Here is a 26,080-nt window from a genome sequence, read left to right on the forward strand (position 1 = left end):
GAAACATCACATTTAAAACTGGCCTTAAATCAAGATGCTTCAGTTATCCACTGACTCCTCTGGCCTCAGCCGCCAAGATGGCCGACTCCTCACCACAAACGTTTCTTCTGTTCCACCGTTTGCAGATCAGTGAAAGTGTCACTGGAGCCAAATAAAAGCACTTTACAATATATTTGGAAATATTAATTTAGTGGAAGACAAGTGCGCTAAATGTTTTCAAACTTAGAAAAAACGTTGAATTAAAGAACATTTAATTAGCTTCGCCAGCGGAGAAGTGGAGGAATGCCCACCACTGCAGCCACGTACATTAGAGCTTCAGTTTAAATTTGAAGAAGCCAAGAGCGCTAAACATTTTCAAAGTTAGCAAAAAACGCTAAAGCGCTAAATGAAAAATTAGCTCCACTATTTGCAGGTTAGTGGAAGTGTGTCATCACTGCAGCCAGGAAACACTGAGAATTTATTCACAAATATTAATTTAGGGGAAGCAAAAAGTTTTCAAAGTTAGTAAACATGCTAAGGTACAACTTAGCTATTAGCATATTAGCACAAGAGTGCTAACAGCTGCAGTCAAGTAAATTAGTGTTTTAGAATTTATTGGGAAAATTACATGAAGCTAAGTGAGCTAAATGTGTTCAAAGCTGCCAAAGCGCTAAGCTAAACATTAGCTCCACTATTAGCGAATTAGCAGAAGCATTTCAGTGAGTCATGCAAACAAAACCTGAATGAATCTTTAAGGCTGCAAATACTTTTTCACTGCTCTGAACTTTATTACAGCCTCGGAGGTAAATAAGAATAATCTGGAGGAGGAAGAGGAGGAGGAAGAAGCAAACGGCTTTATCTTTGGAGTTAATTACAGCTGGGAGAATGGCTGCAGCTCAACATCACACACACACACACACACACACACACGGCTCGTCCCTCCACAGGCTGTCTGCTGCTAACCATCCCGACATGTAAACACGCCGTCGGGCCACGCGGAGCGGAGAGTTCCCAGGGAGAAGTCCCGGTCCGGCCCGTTAGCTGCGCCGCGGCCTGCGGTTCCGACAGCGATGGCGTGACTCTGCAGAATCAGTTCCAGTTGTTAAATCACATGCTTGGCCACTTTCTCTGCGTAATTACTGCCCGCTAAGCTCGTTGTAATAAATCATAATGGTCCGTGTGTGGAACGAGGAATGTGAAATTATACAGTGAAGACCTGGAGGTCCGCTGCTGCGTTTTCCAGCTTATTTTGATTTTGGGGGAATTTATGACGCCTGGATTTGAGTGGAGCTCATCCTCTGTCTCTGCCACCGAGGCCGGTTCTGGTTCCTCTTGACTTTTATATTCCTGTTTTGTTTCAGCATCAGAAATGATTTTGTTTCGGGGTTTTTTAATGAAATGATTCCAAGTTTTGACGTTAGGATGAGGTTGTCTTAAGCTGTATCAAAATTACTCCGTCTCACAAAACTGCAGCGGAAAAACTGTTTTCAGAGTCACGTGATCAACAACCGGATGTTACTACTGGTGCAAATCACAAAGAAGACAACAGGAAGTAGAAGGAAGATGATGATTTTTAACAACTTATGTGAACAAACTTATTTTTAAGTGATTTTAATTGTGTTTCTTATTTAATGGAAACATTACAATTGTCAAATTGTGTAACTTCCTCAATTTTGGGTGAAACATTTTTATGTTCCCTTGATTGGCTTTCAGCTAATAAGAGTTAATGCACTAAAACACTTTGATGTCCAAAGGAGTCTCTTCTGAGATGTGTGGTCCATGCTAGTTTGTAACCTCCACTTAACATAACGTTAATATTCAACAAAATTACGCTTAGCGTCGCCTGGTAGTAACTTTGTTTCTATCAATATTTTAAAGTATCACATCAGAAAAGGTTGATGGAAACGACAAAATTCAAAATAACTTCCTCAATTTAGCAAAAATAGTTTTTACGTTCGCTTGATGTGGTTTTTGGTTAAAGAGTTAATGTGGATGAAAACACAGAGTAAGGTCTGTTTGGTTTATAGCTGCTGATGTTGATTGTGTTCAAATTACCTGCTAAATGAAATTAATTTGTGGGGAACAAACTTTCCCTTTGCTGGTGAATATTCCTGGCAGCAGCTGATTAAAGCAGGTCAGCTCCGTCCCCGTCACACATACCTGGAGACTCTTTGTTATTTTGCCTTCACCTCCTGTTTCTAATTTTAAACGCGCCACCTTGTCATCAGTCATGTCCCACATATGTCTACCTGTCTGCATGTTTTCCCCCTTTATTGTTGACACATCTGGGTTGGTGTCAGTTTCCGTTTCATCTGTCAGTCTGTCTGCGTGTCGGAGAGTCCCGCCACCTTTGATGCGAACTGATCAAGGGAGTTATTTTTGGTCCTGATTAACGATCCGAGGAACGGCTTTCATCAGGAGTTTGGAAGGTGTGAGCGCGGCGAGCATATGGAAAGCTCCCCTGGGAGCCCAACGTGTCTCTGTGAATGTGACTTCCATTGTTGGAGCCTGCAAAGACATTTTACCCAGTCCTGATCCAGGCGACTCTTCGGGCTCCTGGGGGATTAATCTACAGGATGATTAACACACTCGGCCCGCAGCACTCCATAAAATCCTAAGAATATTCCCAAAGCAGGAAAAGATCCGTCATCATGCATTTCTAGCACCTGTACATTTCATATTTTTATCATTTCCATCTGTTTCTTAGAGAACTAACAATGAATCTCTGGAGAAAAACCTGAAACTCCAACATTTGTTACATTTTCAGCCGCTGTGGTCAAACCAACCAAACCCTCTGAGCAACTTGTCCCCCTCCTGGCCTGTGGGGGCGCTGCGCTAAGAACCTCTCAAAGAAACGAAATAAAACCTCTTCACCAAATGGAAACTGAAGATTTCAGCAGTTGGAGGATTTCTCTTTAGACTTTGGCTAAAGACCAGGAGCCATTTCTCCTGCTAGCGCTAGGCTAGCATGTTTGTTTTCTTTGTATTTACCCAGAATGCCCTGCGGTGTAGTCCACTTCCTGCTTTTGGAGCGGTCTCTGGTCCGCTTGGCGTTCACTTTCAAACTGATCCCAGACCGAGGCTTGGAGGACCAGAGGTCAGAGGTCAGTTGGCATTCACACCTCACCAACCGGACCGGAGTCGGGTTAAAGCGGACTCAACAGGACAGGTGGGAATGATCCATCCTCAACATTGCTGTCATTTTTTATCCATTTTTAACACAAAAGTTTCCCATAAATTTTCTTGAGGAATGAAGTTTGGAGCTAAATAGTTAGCTTTGAGCTAGCTAAATAGTTAGCTTTGAGCTAGCTAAATAGTTAGCTTTGAGCTAGCTAAATATTCATGACGGTTTAAATAACCCAAATTATTGCAGTTGATTTTTGACCCAGCAGCTTTAGAAATGTCTCCTCTTTCTGCTTTCTGGTTCTTAACTGTTGGATAATAAAAAGCAGTGAAGGAAAAGTTTCAGGTCGACTCTTTACTCAAAGCAGAAATAAACAGACACCAGCAGCTGCTTGTTTATATTTATTTGGAAACAAGAATGCATTTCTTTCACTTCTACTGCGACTCTTTGTTGCACCTTGGATCAAACATGATAGTCGTATTAAGTCCACAGAACACCGTCACAAGAGACACCCCTTTAAATGCACGTTTACCTTTTTATATCCTTTTTTCTGTATAGTTGTCATTCGTATGCAATGACTTGTGCTTTGATAAGAGAAAGAGACATCATTGTTGTCATGATACATGAGAGGGAGAATCAAAATAGAAAAAAGTCGTACGAAGAGGATATACTGGTTGAATACACACTGATACAGAATACAGACACTCACATTGCAGCCTGCCCGACTCGGCCCAAACGGTCCAGAACTCTAAAAAACTCGCGCCTCTTTAACCACAACTGCTCCCTTCTTCTCCTGATTCTAGGATTTTGTAAGTACACCATTGTTGCCTTGCAACAAATTCACTCCCTGCTGGTGAAGCAGAGTTTGGCTGAAATATTGCTTGTAAAAAGGGGCTGTGCAGCAGAGCAGGATTATTACTGCTGAAGCTTTTAAAACAAACGACGGATCAGGAGGGAAGATAAGGTGCATGTCAGAAAGGCTGCAGGTTGAAGTTGGAAGGAGGCGCGTTGCTGCGGCGACGTCCTGGCATGTTTGTGACTGGAATGTTTGGCTGTTTCCTGTTTGGATGCGAACAGCTGCCGAGGGAGGAGCGCGTCACACAAACGTCATTCAGTTAAGGCGCCGAGCAAATCCGTGCTTCACCAAAATAAAAGCTTCGAACCAGAGCTGCACGATGCGTCACAGACTCGCTGTCAGAATTTAACACAATTTCAGCTTTTTGTGAACATTTTCTGCTCCAACAGGACCAGCGAGGTATTTGTCTCCAACATAAATGAGTTTTAAAGTACAGAATGGTGTAAGTTTGGAGTTTAAACAATTTCCATCTGTTGGTCAGATACAATCACCAGCCCAGAGTTCAGCATTATTCCATTACTGGGCCTGTTTTTAGCATTAGCATGTTAGCATGTTGTTAAGCTGGAGTACCCAGAGACAGCTTTAATTTTGAAGGTTTATCACTTTAGTCTGTTAATAATGCAGAATCGCAATTTTCTATCATCTGTCTGATAAAAACTTGAGTCTTATTTTGAAGGGCTAACAATCCTGTTTCATTATTTGTTAGCTAACTTAACACATTAATTGCACCCCTTTTATTTTGAAAATCAGATATTAGCTTCTGGCTTCTTTCTGTGATATTTTGACTTTTATTTTGAAAAGCCAACATGGTCACTTTTTCAGGCCTGATTTAATTCCAGAACCAAATCTGATACAAAGCGTCTTTAAACCAGATCCAGGTTTGTTTTTTGATTTTTCAAAAATCAAAACTGATTTTGATTCTTAAAAAATATCTGAAAGGACTTTTGTGAAATAAATTACATTTTGACTGTAAATGTGAGTTTTTGTTAAAACCCCCACAGCAGTAGATGAAACACTGCCACCTGCAGGTGGGAGTTAGCATCACTTGCACTCAATGTTTTTATTATTTTTAAGGAAAATTTGCAATAAACTCACAGACATTAATTTTAATGTAAACTTCTGCAATCGCTGGACTGAAACTTTATTTTGGAAGTCGTTGTTGCCAACTGGTGGTATTAAGCATATTGTTGTTGTTTTTTTCAAATTCTGCCTGTTTGATGCAAAATGTAACGGATTTCAGTGGCAAAGTGGTGAGAATCTGTAACAAATAGAATAATTTGAACAACGCGGCTCCGGCGTGTTGCTCTGCCGCCGTGCAGCTCCGCTTCAAAGTTTGAGTAAAAACAAAGAATCTCAAGCAGCTTCAGGCAAAAAGCAGCAAAAATGTACAAGCAAACTACAACAATGAAACTTTAGATGCTAAGTGCAGATATAACCGTGTGCTGTATGCATTCATATGCAGGGTAAATATTGGAGTACATCTTCAGTATGGGGAGGTCTCACTCTGACCGTATAAATACATAGAAAGCCGTAGTACAGTGTTCACATCCTCGCCTCATGTAAGCAAACCCCATGCTGTACATAGAAAAGGCATCCACGACATTTAAGAAAAAAATGTACAATTTATGAAACATGGTAACAATAAATAGTATTATAGAATCACTGCTGTACACAAAAAGCATTGTTTTATTTCACTCATATAAAAATATGTTTTAGTGCAACCGTACGTAATGGTAATATCCATAACTTCACATCAACGTTTATTAAGGTGTCCGAAAAACTGAAACCAGGAAAAGGAGGAGGTTGCATTTCTTACAAAGCTGATATGCAAAAGAAGAGGAGATATTGTCTTATTTACATTTACCTTCCTGCATCCAGAACCGAGCCTGAAGGAAAGGCACCAGGAGGTCCGGCTTCAGGCCGCAGCGTCGAAACGTCCAGGCAGCTCGACCTTTGACCCCGAGAGAGAAGCGCTCCGCTGAACAAAGTGGGCAAAAGTTCCACTTCCTCTCTCTGCTCCTGCACTTCCTGTTTCCAGAAACCAAACTCCGCCCCCTCGGTTTCAGGACGCGTCCTTCTTCTCCGCCTCCTTTTCCTCCATCACCGGGCTGGGAGGAAGAGGAGCGGGCGAGGAAGAGGAGGAGGAGGAAGGCCGGAGCTCAAGGCCGCTAAAGTGCTGAATGCCGGGCGGAGGCGGGGAGGAGCAGCGCTGCTGCTGCTGCTGATGGGAGTCAGGACACTGAGCTGAGGAAGCCGCTCTTCCTCCTCCTCCTCCTCCTCGCCCCACACACTCCGGGTCGAGGCAGAGCGAGGCGATGGCCTTGGTGCAGGTGTGGATGCTCTCCTCCTGCTCCGGTCTGACTCCGCCCCCCTCCGGTCTGACTCCGCCCCCTTCCAGACGCTCCCCTCCCCGCTGCCCCCTCTCGGCGGCGGCCGGCGCCCCCTGCTGGCCCAGCGGCGTGGTGGCAGACGTCGGGACGGAGTGGACCATCTGGATTCCTCCAATGGGAATCATCGGGAACGGCGAACGCACCTGAGGAAGAAACGGAAACTTCAACATTACTGATGTGTTGAAGGAACAGGGTTAAAGGTCAAAACCTGTTAGGGAACATCTGTAGAAAAACTGGACCAATAAAATGCAAAACTTTTATTTTGAAAAGTTACTGAGCGCTTTATTTTGAAACTCACTGCTTCCTGCCTGGATCAGGTTGAGCAGTTTGAATGCAGACGTTTCACGTTTTGCTTTTCATGGAGCATCTGGTCTACATTCAGCCCATGTGGAGGAGCGGCGAGGGCGAGAGAGGTGAGGGCAAGAGAGCAGTGAGGCACCACAGACGCCTCAGTCGTGGCTGTTTTCTGTTGGACGCTCCAAACAGTACGAATCGCGAGTCGAGTCGGGTTGTGTCGGGTTTTGTCATGTCGAGTCGAGTCAGTCAGGTTGTGTCGAGTCGCCACATGAACTTTGAATGTAAACCTGACGCTCCAAACGCTCCTTTAGTCACATGGAACCTCGTTGTGCAAAAATCTATCCAATGAAAAGTGCAGACCTTTATTTTGAAAATAAAGCATGAGCTTTATTTTGAAGGGCTAACAATCCCCTTGTCACCTCTCTCTGAGTCCTCTAATGAAAAGAACAACTTTAAAAATAATTTAATAATCTAATCTATTCCGTAGTTTAAATTAGATGATTATCTTTAAGCTTTATTTTGAAAGCATGTCATTCAGTTTTTCGGGATTACTTTACTTCCTGTTACTAACATGAAATCTTCTTTTATTTTGAAGCAGGTGTATAGATTTTATTTTGAAAAACCATCATCGTTCCCTGTTTCCTGGCTGATTTAGATCCAATTATGTGAAATCTGGTTTGCAAAAGAAATCTGAAATATTTTGGGAATGTTCATCAACTTTATTTTGAAAGGGCTAATTGTTGCCTTTAATGAATTAAGTACATGGAGGAATTAGGAAGAACAGACTGAAGGGAAATACCTGGAGTTGTGAATGGGTTGGAAGATGGCTGAACAGAACCTGGTGAGGCGGGCCGGACTGGAAGCACCGGGCAGAACCGTGATCCCGTTCAGACGGTGACGAAGAACCGGGACGGAGATCCTGAGAGCACACAAACAACCGTCAGCGTTTCCTCCGGACAGCTACAGACTTCCTGTGTTCAGTCAGTGAAGCTAACGGCTAACGGCAGCGCCACGGGGTTTGGGCTGAAACATGAATCCGTCTGCAGGCAGTCGGACTCTCGCTTGGTTCAAAGGGCCCGGCGGCAGCAGCCGGGTCTGAAGCGAAACCTTAAGAGGAAAACCAGCCGCCTCATTAACCACATCACAGCCGGCCAGGATCCCGTTACCAGGCAGCCGCTGCGACTCCCATCATCCTCCGCTCTGAAACTGCGTCTGAGCCGGACTTCATTCCCTCACCGTCTCCAAACCTTCCCGCCGCCAGATGGTTTCGTCTTCGTTCCACTCGCTGCTCTTTGTCCTTCGCACTTCATTCAGAAACTTCAGCTCAGGATTTTATCCTTTAAGGCTTTTAAGCCTTTAAAGTCTTAAGCTTCGGGTTCCTACGGTCACTGAACGCATCACGACTGAACCAACAACTCGCTCTGCCGTCTGTCAGGCGTACAAAAGCAGATTTGGAAGGAGAAAGCCCAGAGTTTATTTGTACAAAAATATTTTAAAATGTTATAATTCCTTTTATTCCTCAGTATTGCACTTCCGCGTGTTGATCTTTAACCAAAAATCCCAATAAAATATCCGGACAAGAAGGAAAACTCCTCCAGATATCCTAACGACAAAAATCATCTGGGCTGTTTTTGTAAAAGCAATAAAAGCTTCGCCTTACAGGCCAAATACAAAAAGTAAAAGCTGACAGTGGCAGAAAGGAGAACCGAACTGAAGCAAAGCTTCGCCTTACAGGCTTCGGTCAGTGAGGGTCGTCATCAATCGTCTCATTTGGGTTTCGGTTGGGTGTCTTCCCTGGGTCTGGCGGTCTTTACAGGAGGACTAAGTCATTTAAGACCAAGACCGGGGGCTCCCAGCTGACCTCTGAACCCTAACCCAGCTGGGAAAGGGTTCAGAGTTCAGGGTCAGTTCCTTGCTAAGTGGAGAACAGGATGGATAGAAAACTGAAGCTCTTGATTTCCCAACCCTGAAGAAATCTGGAGACACAAACGGCTGAGTGACGATCTCAGCCTGTGAGACGGTTCATAATCTGCTGGAAACTGGAGTTGGTTTGTTGTGTCTAAAGAAAATAAGTTCAATGAACGGATGGTTCAACACTCAGCAGTCCAAACATGTCCAACGTAGCTCTAATCAGCGCATTAGAGCTAAAATAAAACGTTTTACTTAAAAAGAAATTCATGAAGAGAAAAATGTCATTATTACCTTTTCCATCTCTGCAGTGGTGCTGCGCCGCCCCAGAGGGATATCTCCCTGAGCCGCCACCCCCATCTGATGGTTGGCCCTGGGGCTCCGGGCCCCGCTGTGAGGACTGCATCAGAAAAACAATCAGCCGCTCAATCAATAAATGCAGTCTGAATGCAGACATTCAATCTTCTGGGTGTTCAAAAGTCTCTCACAACCAAGTAGGAACGGAAAAAACCTTCAGAGGGACCAGTTCTGGGGACAAAGACGGCCAGAACCAATCCACCAATCAAAACCAGACCTTTAAGGTCCGATTGATCCATCAAAATGATTTGCACACAGATCAATAATGAGGTAAACATGTTCATTAGTTTTCTGTCCTTTTATGTTTCCTTTTTAATTCCCAGATAACCTGAGGACGTTTGTTTGGTGGCCATATTGGCTTCCTTTCAGATGTATTTGCTGCATAATGTCTTATGTGGACAGACACTAATCAATCAATCAATCAATCAATTTTAGATGGTCTGAATTTGCCATAAGCATAAATTATGAAGCTTCACCAACAGCTGCAGGCTGCTGGAGCTGACCTTTGATGGTAGAGGCCTCGGCGGGGAGACAGCGGCCGGATCATGCCGCGGTGCCGCCCTCGGGGTGAAAGGTCTCTCTTGTAGTCCCTTCCTCCTGGAGACGCTGGCCGTGACAGAGGGGAGAGCACCGAGAGGTGGCCCCGCCGCGGGGACAGGTCCCGCCGGTATCCTCCCACCCCCAGGTCCCTCTTGGGGGAGATGTGGCGCAGCGGGGAGATGTCCCGCCGAGGGGACAGGTGTCCGGCGTGGGGGGAGAGGTCCCGGCGGGGGGACAGGTAATGGCAGGTGGAGGGGGACGAGGACGGGGAGCCAGGGGACGGGCAGCCGGAGAGGTCCAGGCCGGGCGAGGAGAGGCGTGAGGAGGGCGAGGAGAGGTCCGGCGAGGGGACGGGGAGGTCTTCGTCCATGGAGGAGGAGGGCGGAGCCAGCAGCCGGCTCCGCTCCGGACTTCGATGATGCTCCGCCGGGGCGCGCTCCGGGGGCGGAGCCTGCGGCGTGATCTGGATGCTCGGCACGGTGGTGAAGTACCCGAACAGAGGCGGCCTGCTGGAGGGGCCCAGGAGGTCCGGCGCCCCCTGGTGGGGGAGCTGAGGGGTGGCGGCCACGGCGGTGATGGACATGGACGGCAGGGCGTACGGCTGCGGGCTGGTGGAGCGCGAACGCGTCTTCGGCGTGGAGTCGCCGTCGTAGTCGTCCTCGTCCTCGTCTTCGTCGTCCACCTCGTCTCCGTCGTCCTCGCCGCCGTCCGACTCGTCGGCGTCGGAGAACTGATGCTCGGCCACCACGCCTCTGGACGGCTTCTCTGACGACCTCTGACCTTCCTCCCCGAGTTCTTCAAGGTGAAGACGAAGGAAGCAGAACGAGGGAGGAATGAAAACAAACGTTTGTGTTTAAACGTGCTGAAGGTTTGTTACATAAAACGCCTCTGAGGGCTCGTTCCCACAGTTTTAAACCAATAAACTCAAAACTATAAAAGCTGTTGGAGTCAGAAGAATCTCTCAACACTTTGGTTTTTCCACCAGACGGATTCCAGCCAAACATCGGCGAAGCTAAACTCCGACTTTATTGAAGAACAAAGCCAGCGGAGAGGCTGGAACTGGATGACCCTGGAAAACCGTGACCCCTGAGTTACTTTCTGAACGAGGCGAAGCTCCGAATCGGACAAACCCTGTGACTCAGCCAGTGGACGTCTGCAGCGCGCCCCTTCCCAAAACCACTGTGCATGTGTGGGAAGGCGGCCCAATTAAACGCAGAGCCAAAACACACAGCAGGGGTCACCTGAAATAAAATTTCATTTGGTGGTCTGCATGGTGGGAAATTACAATGAGCTACCAGTCCCACGCTGATTAAATACGGCAGAAACGGCAGCGCCGACCCGAGCAGCGCTGCTCAAACACCTGCTCACAGAAACGGTCGTCTGGCTTCTTCTCCAGGATTTCAGATTTTTTCCATTCAAAATCTGTCGTTTTGTGGCTCAACGTTAGAAACATTAGCAGGAATTTCCCCCTCTGAGAGATGCTGCGGATGTGTGACAGACCAATGTGACTTTCTGCTACTCACCACATTGGTCAGGCTAAGGCAGCACTGCAGAGACACTGCCACCTGCAGGTGGGGGTCAGCAGCAACTTAATACAATGTTTTTGTGGAAAAGTATTAAAAAAATTATGCAATAAAATGTGGGGATTTGCTGATTTTCTGTGAATTTCTGCGATCATGGAGCAGCAAAAAATTCAGTTCCCACATTTCCGACCGAACTGTGTCACTCCAGTCCAGTAGGTGGCAGTAATCGCCCTAAAGTGCTGCTGCATTTTAAGTGTATCGTCTTAATACAACACATGTGCAACACTAACTCAGTATTTATCAGAAGCTAATGCTAAAGTGCTATGGCAGCATTCAGCAGAAGCTAACGCTAACATGCTGTTCCAATCAGTCTTTTAGCAGAAGCTAATGCTAGCACGCTAACTCCAAATCAGATCATATCTTCCCTGGATAGGCTACAACCCTGCAGCCCCAGTTTAATCACTGCTAGACAACGTGTTCATCTTGCTCTCTACTGTCCAGGAGTTTCACTGAGGGGTAACAGAGTAAAGGGTTCAGATTATGAAGCGTTTTATAATAACCCAGCTTTCATGTCTTTCCTGTTTTGGGTTTTTCTGCCACATATTTAGAAACATTTCTTCTTCTAACGGGACGAAACGGGGAAAAGTTTGAGGTGTATGAATACTTCTGCTGTTACTGTAAAAACTGAGCAGGATGTAAAAATAATCAGACTAATTTCCAGTTTCATTATCAAGTCACGGGAAGATTAACGGAAGAGCGAACGCCGCTCATCTGTTCAGAACCTGTCAGTGCCGGGAGGGACGGCTGACGAAAATGTATTATTTCTTAATATTTAATGAGGAATCCGATTAACTCGCTCCTTTGTCCTTTTCTTGCCGTTTGGCGTCCAAGGAAAGTTTCTGTGTTTTCTACCTCCGTCGTCGGCCTCGCCGTCTTCCACCGACGACATGGAGACTCCCAGCTCCAAACACTTCTTCATGTGAGCCTTGGACTTCATGTGCTTCGTCAGATTTCCTGAAACACAGACAGTAATCCCAAATTACCGACTCCGTCAACTGGTCTCACTGGAAACCAGAGCTAGTCTGGCTGAAGAGGCAGAGAACCTGGGCTGTCCTGGAAGAGACCGCAGTTATAAATTAGGAACGCCGCATGTCGTAATCCGATAAGAAAATGACGCAGCTCGGTCTGAACTCGGTCCGGTTCACCGAGCGGTTTGAAAATCCATCAGCCAGACTGTTCATCTGAACTGCAGCCACACCGTGAAGACGACAGAAAACGCTCACCGAACGGCGAGCAAAAGGAAAAACACCTGGAGGCGTTTTCCAGAAACAGTTTAGGGCCAAATCACCAAGTTACCAGAAACCATTTCTAAAGACAAAACGGACGGACGTTTGTACAAATGGTCGAGATAAACAACAAATCAATTAATCGAATGATAAATGAAAACGATCGACCTCATTTTCATTTATCGGTCTCATCGTTTCTCTTCCTACTGATGACACTGGATGAAAAACGGCTGAACTCTCCACTGACCCTCCTTCATTTCCTGAGCGTAACGGAGGAGTGAGCTAAGTCAGACACGTCCGTCTGTAAGCTAATGATTATTGACGGATTAATATACGGACTTCATAATCTGCAGTCTCTTGGTTGCATGTAGGTTTTATTTCCACTATGGTTTTATGTTGTTTAGTTTTTGTTAATGTGGATTTTCTGTTAACAGACGGAGAATCAGTTTCATTTGTTTTAGGTTGTCTTGTTAATTTTATTTACCAGTTCCAGTGTTAAATGTTCTTTTCAAAATAAAGTGTATCTATTTTTGGCAGGATGAGCATTCCTTATGTCATTACCATCACATCCGTTTAAAATGGTCTCCAAGCAATATTATTGTTTATCGCAATAATTTGAGACAATTAGACGCTTAGTAAAACTTGTGGCTATGATGACAGGCCTAGAAATGGTTGGATTCATGTTGGACGAACGGCTGGATGTGCGGTTGGATGTGCGGTTGGACGAACCTTTGGTCTTGAAGGCGAAGTTGCAGAACTTGCAGACGTACGGCCGGACGTCTGTGTGGGTCCGGATGTGTTTCTTCAGCATGCTGGGCTTCTTGCAGCGGATGCCGCATTCCTCGCAGATGTACTTCCCCCGGCCGCGGCCGCGCACGTACACGTAGTCCTCGTTGGATTTATACCTGCAGGAAACATCGGCAGAACAGGTGAGCCACACCTTTATACTCATGCTCTTATTTTGAAGGGCTGAAGACAGTTTAAACAGCAGCTCCATTTCCTGTTCTCCCGGTCTCTTTTTTTATGTTTTTTTTTAATGGACTTAGCTTTAGCGTTGATTTTGCATTTTAGCGTTAGCGGAACTATTATTTATGATTATTGTTTCAGAGTTAGTGAAGCTAACTTTTAGTTAGCTGGTTGCCATGGAAACCACTGCCTTCTCACTCAGGTTACAGTGACTTTATAACGTATGGCGATGTTAATTATTACTGCTGCATTTTAGTTTTAACTGGCTAAAAAATTTACTGCACTAATCACAAACATCCCTTTGGCTAACGCTAACACACAATACCAAACAGTAGTTCATGGAAGCTAATGCTAACACGCTAATCCAACCATGTTGCTCCTCAACAAAGGAAAATGCTCTACAACATGTTATATCGCCCCCAACAGGGTCAACTCTGTCATTACACACTTCTATGAACGGTTTGCACTTAGTATGGCTAAAAATTAATAATTAATAATTAATTTCAGGTAAGCTAAGTGCGCTAAATGTTTTCAAAGCTAGCAAAAACATGGAAGCACTAACTGTTAGCATGTTAGCATAAGTGTGCCCACCACTGATTATTACTAATAAACTATAAACACTCATAATATTTCATATTCTGTGAATTGATTCCCTTTTATGGCAGTTTTTTCCTCCATCAGTCACATGACGGTCAGGCAGAAACCTGCCCACCCGGTGCAGCAGTTCCACGCCGGGTGACGAATGGAGCGCACCCACAGAACAGGAGACCATGATACTGATGAGTTAAAAATTAATTTATTTTAAAATATTCTGAACAGATTTTGGCAGCTAACGTTTATTGTCCATCTATGCAGATGATGTCATTATAAGTTTCAGTCTGAAGTGTAAAACCAGGAGATTATGCTTCATTTTTTAGTCACATGGACTAAAAGCTGCAGATTTGTGCAACTTTGTTTTAACATGCAGTGAATTTATGTTCAGATAATCTCAGTTTCCCCCCAGCCTCACTCCGGTTGGTTTTTAGGGAGAGCAGTGAAAATGGTCGCCTCATGGTGTCACTTCCTGTCCCGTCTGCAGCAGCTGGAGGTCGCAGCGGGTTCAGAGCTATCGAACATCAAGCGCACCGTCTGCAGGGAAATATCTCAGGACGGCGGTCTGAGCGGAGACGTTTACACAGCTGTGGCCGGTTATGAAAATGAATTATGAGGATTATTTCATCCTGTTTTATGCACAGCAGATTGTGGAGCTGAAAGCAGCTGAATCGTTCAGGCGCAGCCGAATCGTTCAGGCGCAACCGAATCGTTCAGGCGCAGCCGGAACGTTCAGGCGCAGCCGGAACGTTCAGGCGCAGCAGCGTCTCCAGGTTCCTCTGAGACGCTTCAGGATCAACGCTGTGAAACGTCACCAAGCTTCATCTGCCTACAAATCCATCTTAGGACGAATATCAGAATTATGCAACTTTAATCACCTTTAATCCATAAGCAGTTCTTTATGCATTACCATAACATTTTTTTATTTCAAACATATAAATGTTTAAAATAAAAAAAATCTGTTTTTTCCCACTGAGTTTAAGAATTAAAAATGTTTTTCCTACTTCAGACTGAAAAAGTGTTTCAGTGGCTAAACGCTGAGACATAAACATCCTTCATGTTTCTCTTTTTGCATTTCAACCTGAAATTAAATTAGTTTTTATTATCCCGGTTAAAAATAATGAATGAAACAAATAAATATAACTATATCATTAAATAAATTCACTTTTATTTTAAAAATATTTATTTTATTTATTGTTTTTATTTCATGGGAAGATTTACTTATGTAATTATTTATTAGTAATTGTACATATAATTCATTTATATATTTTTCTGTATTAAATTTAATAAGTTAGGGAAAATAATGAGTGAAATAAATAAATTCCACAAAAATTTTTGTGACAACATGCAAAAAAATATAACGATGTATAACATTTTTTGAGAAATCTCCCAGCTTTAAGTTTTTCTATTTTTTATCAGCTTCCATCTTTATTTCTGTAAACCAACAGAAAGGTGAGGATCATGCTGAGGACCATCAGGCTCCAAATATTGTCTTTTTCTTAGAAAAGCTGAAAGCTGCTGCAGCTGCTGATGCTAAAAACTGTAATGATGGAGAGATCCCACTTCATGTCACCATAAACCGGAGCGCAGAGTTACGAGCGCTGACGTTCGGTCTGACTGACGCTCTGATGAGCTTAGCAGGCTCAGACTTCTGGCCACAAACGGAGCTCAGAGTCAGACGGAGAAGGAGAAGTCGTCTGTTTTTACACCTCAGCAGATTTTTGTCTCTAATCAGGATGAAACCGATCAGCTCCGGTTCAAATGGAGGCTGAAAACCAGCAGACTGCTGCGGTTTAGGTCCGCTGTCTTCCCAGGCAATTCTACATTTATGCTAACATGCTAATGTGCTAATACTAGAGCTAAAATTTTAGCTTAGCGCTCTGCTGCCTTTCGTAGCGTTTAGTGAAGCGCTAAGCTACTAGCTGTTTGACACATTGATTGACAAACAGTTTATGACCAAAACTTTTTGAAGTGGGTACGGTTCTGTTTCCTCTCCTTTTGTTTTTTTTTTATTTTCCAAAGAAAATGGAAAATATGTAAGAAATGAACAAATGAGGTGATTGAAGAATTCAACATTTACATAAACAGCCAGGTGTTAGTTGAACAAATTCAAACTGTTTGTTAGTGTTTTAGCGATAGCACAGTTAGCCCATCAGTTAGCCCGTCAGTTAGCCCATCAGTTAGCCCGTCAGTTAGCCCGTCAGCTAGCCCGTCAGTTAGCCCGTCAGTTAGCCCGTCAGTTAGCCTATCAGTTAGCCCGTCAGTTAGCCCATCAGTTAGCCTGTCAGTTAGCCCATCAGCTAGCCCGTCAGTTAGCCCATCAGCTAGTCTGTCAGTTAGCCCATCAGTTAGCGGTGGCTACCACGGTTTGTTTCTGTGCAGCTGCAGATCTAACTGATGGACCTTCTTCCATATTTTAAACGTTAAATAAAATAATATCTTTTAAATGACTATTTGTTCTTCAGCTGAACATGGCCAGCCTGACAACTTTGTAGGTTGAAATGAGGGCAAAGTGGGTTGGTAATAACATCCCATTTAAACCTGAGACTTTTATTTTGAAGTTAACAGGTGAGATTTATTTAGATTAGTTTGTAATCTAAACTGTGAAATGCTTTTATTTTATGTTAATATTTTCTACATTTTACTTTGAAAAGACAACGTAATCCATTTTTCAGGCCTGGTTTAGTTGCATTAGTAATCAGAACCTTTGACCTTTATTTTGAAAAGCCAACATCACCATCTTGTGAAACCAGTTTTAAACTAAGGACTTTAAACTGGACCTACCCGCCCTCGAAGATCTTGATGCGGGTCGGTTCGGCAGCCGGCTGCTTGACAGAGACTTCCTTCTCCACCTGCTCTTCCTTCGAGCGGTCCCACGACGCCACGCCCTTCATCTTCCTCCCAAAATGGCTGACGTCCACCGGCATTAGCTCCGGCTTCAGCTGCAGAGAAAAGGCGAGAGCGGTGGGTTTCTGTTGGCTCGTCTCCATGGCAGCGAGAGGAAGACCGCAGGACGTACCTGATCAAACCTCAGCTTCCAGGCCACGGACGACACCAGCTTCCCAGAGCTGGGCGGCGCCATGGCGGCTACGGTGTACATCAGGTCGGTGTTGGTCTTCTGCTTGGACCGGAGCAGAGCCAGCGCGGCCTTGGTGCTGAGGTGCAGCGGGTTCGGGTTGTACGAGCTGACGCACCATGAGCTGTAGACGGAGCTGTGGGCGGCGGCCGGGGTGCTGTTGGGTTTGGTGTAGCTCCGGAAGCACCAGCTAACGCGGCTCATGGTGCGCAGGCTGGGGAACTGGAACAGCTGCTGGGCTCCGGCCTCTCCAAAGAGCTTCGGCGTTGTGGGTTGCTTCTCGGCGTCTTCAGTGTCGTTAGAGGAGAACATGGGCTCCGGGCTGGAGCCGCACCGCGGCGGCGCCTCGTCCACGTCCAGCTCCTCCGGGGAGTCCCGCCCACCTGGAGCCGGGGAGCGATCCGTGATGATCTGGAGAGGCGGGGTGAAGCTCTCCACACGCGGCACGTCGGACAGGTGGGGAGCTGGAGATCGGACAGGAATGGCGATCTTGGCTGCGACGGGGAAGTCGCTGATCGGAGGAGAAGAAGACATCCGTTCAGAATCGTCAACGGATTCCTCAGTCTTCAAACATCTTCCTAGTTTCTTGGAAGTCCGCTCGGCTCCGCTCAGCTCCACGGCTCCCATCTCTTTGACTATCTGGCCGTACATCCGTTCCTCCTTCACCCGTTTCTGCTGCTTCGTTTCAAAGAAGCGCTCCAGGGAGCTGGTCGGTGAAAGCATGCGTTTACTGGCCACCATGTTGGACGCCGAGGCGTCGGTAGTGGATATGGTTCCTGATGTTAGCGACAGCGGGATGCCCGTGTTCACCTGTTGCTCCGGCGGCGGAAACCGCAACCCGGCAACGTCAACCTGCCCCAGGAGGAGGGACAGGTTGAATCCGGCTCCGCTCATCCCTCCTCCCACTCCGCCCGCTGGCTGTCCAATGTTCACAAGCGGAGGAGACATATTGGGGGTCCCACCGCCGTCCGAGTCCAACGCCTGCACTCCGCAACCGTAAGAAGCTATCAGCTGGCTAACGCTGGTGTACATCGCGTTACCAAATGATGGCACGTTGGTTTGGATCCTGACAGGAACCAAAAGGCCGGGCAGTGAGGCCTGGGATCCAGGGTTCTGAGTGGCAAACACGGGTTGGACCTGAGGCAGCAGCAGGGCGGCGGTGGAACCAGGCAGGGAGTGTTTGGAGGAGAGCGGGCCCAGGCTCTGCTGCTGCTGGTTCCGGCCGGAGATGGAGGAAGAGTAAATCTGTGAGCCGTCCGGTTTCCCGTCGTACGTCTGCGGATGTCCGGCCAGGCTGCCCTGGGATCGGATGTGCAGCTTCAGGAGTTGCTGTTGAGCCTGGAGGGTCTGCTGTTGCCTCTGTTCGGACTCCTGGCTCCAGAACAGACCCGGCTGGGAGATGGAGATGAGGGGGGCGGCGTTCTGGTACTGGGGGGGTAAATCCTTACTCATCGCCTCCAGGCCTGGATGTTCTCCTTCAGATGAGGAGCTCTGGGCCTGGAGGCGATGCTGCTGCAACCTGCATGACAAAACATGGACACTCATTCATCAAGGTGCCACTAGCAAGAAGTAAATCATTCTGGAAAATCCATTCTGTAGATATTCTCACCTTCCATAGACGGGTTCATCTTGCAGGCTGTCCTCACTGATGCTCTGCTGCAGGCTGTGCTGCTGGTACTGTTGGTGGGATCCTAACCCTGTCAAAACAACGTAACCGAGTTTTAAGTAAAGGAACAGAATGGCGAGGAGTTTACTTTCCCTGAATCGGAACCTCGTCTGGCTGCAGGTCTTCTACCGTCTGTCTCTACTTGCCAGGAACGTCTAAACATTTTACCGGTTCTTCCTTCATCAGGTTCTTCCTGCTCTGTCGCCCACTTCCTGCTTTTGGAGCGGTCTCCAGTCCGCTTGGCGTTCACATTCAAACTGAACCAGAGTTCACTTGAACTGAACCCAGACTGAGGTTCGGAGGACCAGAGGTCAATTAGCATTCACACCTGACCAACAGAACTGGACTCTCTAGACAAACGGACTGGAGTCAGATCAAACAGGGCCGGTGAGAATGCTTCTTAAATTACAGAAAGCTGGACTGCTAACTAGCTTACCTTTGAGATCTCCTGGTTTCACTGTAATTTATTTAGGGGTAGCAGAATATAGACTTTTCATATTCTTCCATTTCACCATTAGTCACTACGTTGTACTGGCCCATCACATGACATCCTAATGAAACACCTTGAAGTTTGTTATGTGGAAAGGAGTTTTAACAGATGAAGACTCTTCATGTGGCCATTTTGGATCTGCTTCTAAAATTTAACACGGAAAAATGGGTCAAATTTCTGAGCTTCAGTTGGTCCAAGTGACACGACGAGCCCAGCAAAATGTACGCTGCTGCACTTTTATTCAAGAGCAAAACTCCAGGCAGAGATTAGTTTGAGGTTTAATTAGTGGAAAATACTTGAGTTTGTAATGTGGCACCGACACAAGGCTGACCTGTGGTACTGCTGGCAGGCCTCTTGGTTCTGCTGGGCAGATCGATGCTGCTGTGTGGAGAACCTGTCGGGCTGGCCCATATCCCATGCTCCACATTCTCCTGCTTGATTGAAATTTCAGGTGCGACGGCTTCCTGGAGGACTGTTTCTGGGTAAACACTCAGCGAAGCCTGTCAAATGTGCAAAAAGGCTGTAAGCAAACCGGCTCACAATTAAAACAGATTATAATTAGATACTTAGATAAATCACTGAGGCCACCGGCCCTGCAGCCCTTAGGTCCATCGATGCACCTGAATTAGCTAACAGGACTCTACAGAAGGTAAGTGCATGATGAGGTAAGTCATTAGTCATTTAATTCAGGTGTTTTGGACCTGGGACAGGTCAGACAGCTGCAGGACACTTTGACCCCCATGACCTAAATGTTACCGGTGAAACAGCAAAGGTCTGATGTTGTCATTCAGTTTGGGTTCCAACAAAGAAAAAGTCAAGAGCTAGTCTGACTCTACCTGTCGAACCAGATATCCGCGTCTCCGTTCCTTCATTGCCGATGCGCTGGTGTACATCTCGCCTTGCCGTGAGGAAGGCAGGTTTCCATAATCGAAAGATTTGCTGCGCATTTCCGGTAACTCTGTAGGCAACGTGCACGGCGCCTGCTCAGATGAAGATCTCCTCATCTCCCTCTGCTGATGGTGGCTGGAATAGCCACTACCCGGGACGGTCAGAAACTCTGACTGCTTTGCTCCACCAGAGGCCATGGAATCATCCTGCAACACACAGAGAGACCAAGAACCTCTCCTTACGGATATTCTGGATTTTGTTTGGTGACACTTGGTAACCGCAAATTTAGAATCAAGCCAGAGGTCCAGGACCAGATCCGGAACCAGTGGTTCAGACCTTACCTGATTCACTGGGACTCCCTTATGTCTATTAGCAAAACAAATACATGCGGTGTCCCACAGGGCTCCGTTCTCCACCCACTTTTATACATTATCTTTATTCTCCCCACAGCTGAGATTACACAGTGCTAAAATATCTCTTGCATATCTATGCTGATGAACCACAACATCATATCTGTGTCACCAGATGACCACAGTCCCCTGCAGCCACTGGGTGTGTGCATCGTACCGAACGGGTGGCACAGTGAAACCTAAGAGTTGTTTTCTGACTCAAAACTAACTTTTAGCACCCACATTAAGTCAGTACCTCCTGTATGAAGGGTGTAACACACATAAACTTGGTTTTCATGCAGATACCAGAAAATACAGCCCTAGTCAAAGTAGGTACCTGTTTAGTTGGTGAGACAGACTTGGGACCCTCATCTCTGTCGAAGGACATGGAGAGAGAGGACGAGTGGGACAGGTTACTCTCTTGACTGGGACTTCGGGAAAGGCTGGTGCAGGTCGACTCAAAGCTCGATTCCCCAGACGAGTGCTCCATGTCTGCAAGACGCAGCCTCTTCTTCTTGGGAGGCAGCTTCTCCGTTGGCATCTGAGACAGCGTGTCACTCCTCTGTGGCAGCTGGAACTCCTCAACGTGTTGCTGCTGCCTCTCAGGCTCCTTGGAGGCGGGAGCTTCGGTGTCCTTCTCTGGCTTGTCGGGCTCCTCTGTCACCCTGATCTCAGGGACTTGGATGTTAGGCTGTCGTACCAGTCTCTGTGAGTTGGGATATGGTTGGCCAGGTGAGGCTGCAGCTGAAGAAGATGAAAGAGGAACTAGCTCACAGGAAGCTTGCTGATCCATGCTGTCAGACTTTAGAAGAGCAGATTCAGGACTCAAAGCATCTTCAAAGATGTCATTGTCCGACTGCTCTGAGTATTGACTGGATGGGCCCTTATCTGCTGACTGGTAGCCTGTTTGGTCAAATGACTCTGACTTCTCAAAGGAATTTGGACGAGACACTATGCCAGTGTGCTGGATAACTGAATTGCGAGTTGCCTTCCTGCATTCCAAGTCAGGAACGAGCGTGATGTCCTCAGAGCACATGCTGGGACATGTATCAAAGCTGTCAGACTGGCTGTGGGCACTATGAAGAGAGCCTTTGCCTATTGGTGTGGCTCTTGTCCCATCAAAACTACCTTGTTTAAACTCATAGTCCCCCATCATCTCAACTGAGCCACTGCAGCTACTGTCACAGTGCCCAGGACTGTCCTCATCATCCCCAACACTCTTCTCTTTCCGCCTTTTCCTCGTGGCTATTTCTGACATGCTAACCTTCGTACCATATGGGCTATAAGCAATGTTCTCTGGGACTCCCGGGCTACGCTCACTGATCTTCATACCCAGAGATGACACAAAGTTTTTGGCCATGTGTCCGTAACCCTCGGCCTCTCCAATGTGGGCGTCGTTGCCTGACTGTTCGAATGCCCCCTGTCGTCTGAGTCTGGGGTGACCTGGTGGGTAGAACACATCGTCTGGTGCCACCATGTTATCAAAGGAGACACTGCCTCGAATCCCTGGAGGGGCACTGAGGTTAGGAGGAGATGGAGTTGGCATGGAGTTACTCCTAATGAGAGTCCCAGAATCTGATGGTGGCTCCAAAAGTCCTGTACTGCTTTGGCAGGGGCCAGTTGGGTACTGCTTGGCTTCTCCACACATTGGAATGTTTCTTGTGAAGGAAACAGGATCCTCCACAATCTTCCCCATGTCTGAAAGAGTCCCTGCCTGCTTTAAGGTGACCAGGGTATTGGGGTCTGCCCCAACTAAATTTACCGTGATTGACTGTCTCGACCTGGAGTTGGGTCGGTTGTACCAAGTCCGACCAAACATAATCTCTTCATATGTCTTGACGTTAGTATTGGGAGTGCCTATTTGCAGCTCGGCACTGTCAAAGGGTGAAAAGTAGCCTGAGTCTGTGCTGCCTTTGCTGTGAGGACTGAGGAGGTTGAGAGACTGGGACATGCCGGGATCTGAGTTCTGCCCTTCCTTATCAATCAGCTTCCGGCCCAAGCGCTGTTTGGCATTGGGGGAGTCATCTAGCGAACGTGCTCTCCCACCTGCCTGTGAACCCAACATGCGGTGAGAGCCTTTTATGTCATGAAATGGGGGGCACTCCATCCCAGTAGGTGGGACTCCCCCAGGCTTGGGGAAAATGAGGATAGGCACTTTCATTGATCCGATGGGGAGGTCCTCAGCCGAGTCTGCATAAGCTGGTTCTGTACTACCTACAACACAGAAAAAGACTAGATTATAATTAGATTTTCATAACAAATGTAGAAAACTTTTGAACACATAAATGTTCTTGAACCAAATTTGTTTGACTCCTCTTAATTTGAGTTGTGTTTGTTGTAGAGAATTTACCTCCATTCTTGTCTGCTTCAAAGGAGATTTGTGGGATGGGACTGTCTTTATCCATCAACATGGTGGACGTCTCCACGCCCTCCTCATCTGTGTCCGTACTCTGCTCTCCGTCTGAGGGCACCTCTGCCTCTCCAGCTGGGGATGCCTGATCCGTGTCTCCACTGGGGGCCACCGATGGCTCGGATGAAAACGGCACCAGTCCAGCTTTAATGGCGTGAGCGTGGGACTTGCGGTGCTTGTAAAGGTTGCTTTTGGTTTTAAAGGAAAAGCCGCAGGGTATGCATGGATATGGCCGCTCTCCTGTATGCGAGCGGATGTGCTTCTTCAGTACACTGGGCTTGGCGCATGCTCGATTACAGTAGGGACAGAGGTACTTCCCAGGCTTTTTTGGCTTTTGCTCTTTTTTGCCGTAGCCCTCCTCCCCGGGATCAGAGCCGGAGTGGGAGTACTGTCCAAACGAGCTTGGTAAACTAGGAGATTTTTGCCTGGGAAACCTCCCTGCCCCGTGTGGGTGAGTGTGGCCTGGATGTCCTACAGGGTATAAGTCATCTGAGGGCAACTGACCAACAAACGGCCAGGCGTGCGGCTCCAGGCCGGGCTGTGGTTTAGCTCCAGAGACGAAGCGTTCAGATTGGGGATGCTGAGGGTACGGCTGGGCCAAATGGAAGTACCCCCTTTGAAAACCTTGTGCAAAAGGTCCTTGGAGGTCTTGGGATGGCGGACCCCCTATTGCCCCAACTGCAGAAGATCCAGATAGCAGCTTTGCAGAATTGCCTGGTATCCCATACTTTTGATGGGGCGCTGATCCTCCCGTTGCGCCACAGGGCAAACTCTCTCGATGTTTCACTTCTGGATCAGAAAAAGTGCTCTGTTTTGTGTTTGCAGTAGGCTCAGATGCCCACTTTCTCTCCAGAGGTGCTTTCTCCTTCACAATTTCCTTGGTCAAGCATTTTTGCCCATGGGCAGTTGCTTCATGGGCCTCCATTTCTTTGAATCTCCTCTTCAGTTGAGTGAGAGAGGAAAGGAGGGACAGTTCAGAGGGAAGGTGCTGAAGGGTTTAAAAGGTCCCAGTGCAGCCAAACATGTTAACTGAACCTTAGAGGGTTGCTAACACGTCTAAACAAACGGAAACGGAGAATCCATCTCTGAACAAGGCTGATTGGAGAGTCAGGGGGTAATTAAAGGGTGAGATGCACGCTGCCTTTTCACATGCTGTATGCTCAAGAACTTTGTTGTGCATTGCTCTTCATTCTCAATCACAGCAGAATCCTTCAGTGATCTGCAGACGACAAAAGAAAAACAGCAATTAAGAACAGAAATGTTTGAAGTTATGACAAGCTGCTAAGTCAAACACAGCAAAGGGAAAAAACAGTTTGGAAATGGAAAAAAATGGCCTATAAACAATATTCTAACAACATTCCCCAAGAATCTTTCTTCTTGTTTGGTCAGACATAAAATTTGGTCTTAATATTATTCATCACAGTTTTATGGAGACCAGCAGCATCAAAGGGCGCAATGAATGATGCAAACACCAAAACACACAAACACTGAAAACCAAATGCAACAGGAAAGAGCTGCACGTGAAAAAATGCTGCAACTGCAGACAACTCGCTTCACAACATGTAAGTCCTCCCGACCACTAGGGGGAGTCCACCGGCAAATCATACAGAACCAGAGCCTCAGGAAGGAAGGAAGCAGGAGCAAGAAAGAAAAGCTGTGTCCTATTGATATGTATTATATAATAGCATCATATTTACGTAGGTAATATTAGATATTAGCACATTAGCAGAAAAACTGGACAAAAGCCAACAAACACAAATCTGCAGGGGTGCAAATACTTTTTCATACAAGTAAATCAAACCCTGCAGCTGTGCTCAGTGATTGGTGCAGTTCTACTTCTTATTTTATGTCTGTATGTCTTATTGATTTTTCTGTAATGAGTTTAGTTAACAGATGACACAGAGTTGTAATAAATCATGTTTACAGTGTAAATATTTGGAATAAATACCAGATTTTCTTGCTGCTGAACTTCTGTGTCTTCAAAAGGTTTTCAATTTTCTCAGTGAAAACCTGCAGACAGAAAGAATCTCATTAGTTTCAATCGATCACCATAAGTCAATAACCAAACAGCAGCAGGTTTATCACTGTGGCATCGTTTGCTTTGCTCAGAGGACAGAGACAGTGAACTGGATGCCTGATGCACAGAAATAACCGTTCCTGATTGCTCTGTTGGTTCCTAACGCTGGAATCCATCTGTTGTTTTTGCCTTTTCCATTTCCCCCACCTTCTCTCCTTTCACTCAGTGAGTCACCGGTGAAAAGCAAACCCACGCTGTTCCTAAAAAGACACAAAAGCTTATAAATAGTGTTGTGGAAGTGACGTTCAGGTGTCATAATGCGTGTAGGCGTCCGAAAGGCCGAGCCGAAGATCAGCCATCAGCGCTAGCGCCTTTTCCTTCCTCAGAGCCGAACGCAAACACAGCAGACAAACACAGGCGCACATGTAGACACAGCCTGCAGGCTTTGCTGCAAAGCTGCAGCAGACAGTGTGTGTGTGTGTGTGTGTGTGTGTGTTTCCGCTGTTTAACGTTTCTTAACCACACCAACACCTGACAGCATAGGAAGAACAAACTGCAGAGCGCACGTAAACATCCCTGCTGAAGCTGCAGTTTTGCTTTGCATTTCCTCATCGGAGGATTTGAACAGCCTCCCTCACACTCTTATTGCAACACACACACACACACACACACACACACACACACACTGCTTGTAAGGAGGACTTGGTGACGTGTGTGTGTCTTGGGGCCCAAAGTGAGGTCTATAAATAGCACCTGAGAAAACATACTTTATTCTTAGCAGCAGGAACGTTAAATTTGGGCAACCTTGCACTTTTCAGATGTACTCCCTACACACACACACACACACACACACACACACACACACACACACACACACACACACACACACACACACACACACTGTCTCAGGCTTGGATCATGGTTTTATGTTTTCCATGGTTTAACGGTGAAGGAATGTTGAACCTACAAAACAAACTGTTGGCGAAATGAACCAAGATAACCGCTGAGGGTCCAGAACCAGAACCAGAACCAGACCCAGAGAACCAGAACCAGACCCAGAGAACCAGACCCAGAGAACCAGAACCAGACCCAGAGAACCAGAACCAGAGACCCAGAACCAGAACCAGAGAACCAGAACCAGAGAACCATAACCAGAACCAGAACCAGACCCAGAGAACCAGAACCAGAGACCCAGAACCAGAACCAGAGACCCAGAACCAGACCCAGAGAACCAGAACCAGAGACCCAGAACCAGAGAACCAGAACCAGAGAACCAGAACCAGAACCAGAGAACCAGAACCAGAGACTCAGAACCAGAGACCCAGAA

General features: G+C 46.5%; 1 protein-coding gene across 5 annotated transcripts in view; it reads right to left on the reverse strand.

The window, feature by feature from the left end:
* Positions 1 to 5,160: 5,160 nt before the first annotated feature.
* hivep2a (HIVEP zinc finger 2a) overlaps positions 5,161 to 26,080 on the reverse strand; it is a 115,139-nt gene continuing 94,219 nt past the window's right edge. For 2 of the 5 annotated variants that reach the window (XM_015046639.1, XM_015046638.1), the window contains 14 exons: positions 24,685 to 24,746; positions 22,677 to 23,955; positions 20,664 to 22,540; positions 19,886 to 20,143; positions 19,381 to 19,549; positions 18,503 to 18,590; positions 16,837 to 18,412; positions 16,602 to 16,759; positions 12,990 to 13,165; positions 11,887 to 11,988; positions 9,415 to 10,246; positions 8,849 to 8,954; positions 7,446 to 7,565; positions 5,161 to 6,492 (listed from right to left, as the gene is read on the reverse strand). In XM_015046639.1, coding sequence (XP_014902125.1) covers positions 6,022 to 6,492; positions 7,446 to 7,565; positions 8,849 to 8,954; positions 9,415 to 10,246; positions 11,887 to 11,988; positions 12,990 to 13,165; positions 16,602 to 16,759; positions 16,837 to 18,412; positions 18,503 to 18,590; positions 19,381 to 19,549; positions 19,886 to 20,143; positions 20,664 to 22,540; positions 22,677 to 23,661 — 6,918 coding nt within the window. In that variant the 5' untranslated portion in view covers positions 23,662 to 23,955; positions 24,685 to 24,746 and the 3' untranslated portion in view covers positions 5,161 to 6,021. The remainder of the gene's footprint in view (positions 6,493 to 7,445; positions 7,566 to 8,848; positions 8,955 to 9,414; positions 10,247 to 11,886; positions 11,989 to 12,989; positions 13,166 to 16,601; positions 16,760 to 16,836; positions 18,413 to 18,502; positions 18,591 to 19,380; positions 19,550 to 19,885; positions 20,144 to 20,663; positions 22,541 to 22,676; positions 23,956 to 24,684; positions 24,747 to 26,080) is intronic. The other 3 variants (XM_015046642.1, XM_015046641.1, XM_015046643.1) reach the window with 2 other exon arrangements.

Source organism: Poecilia latipinna, unplaced genomic scaffold (genome assembly GCF_001443285.1).
Source record: "Poecilia latipinna isolate Pla-1442-1.1 unplaced genomic scaffold, P_latipinna-1.0 Scaffold786, whole genome shotgun sequence".
NCBI lineage: Eukaryota > Metazoa > Chordata > Actinopteri > Cyprinodontiformes > Poeciliidae > Poecilia > Poecilia latipinna.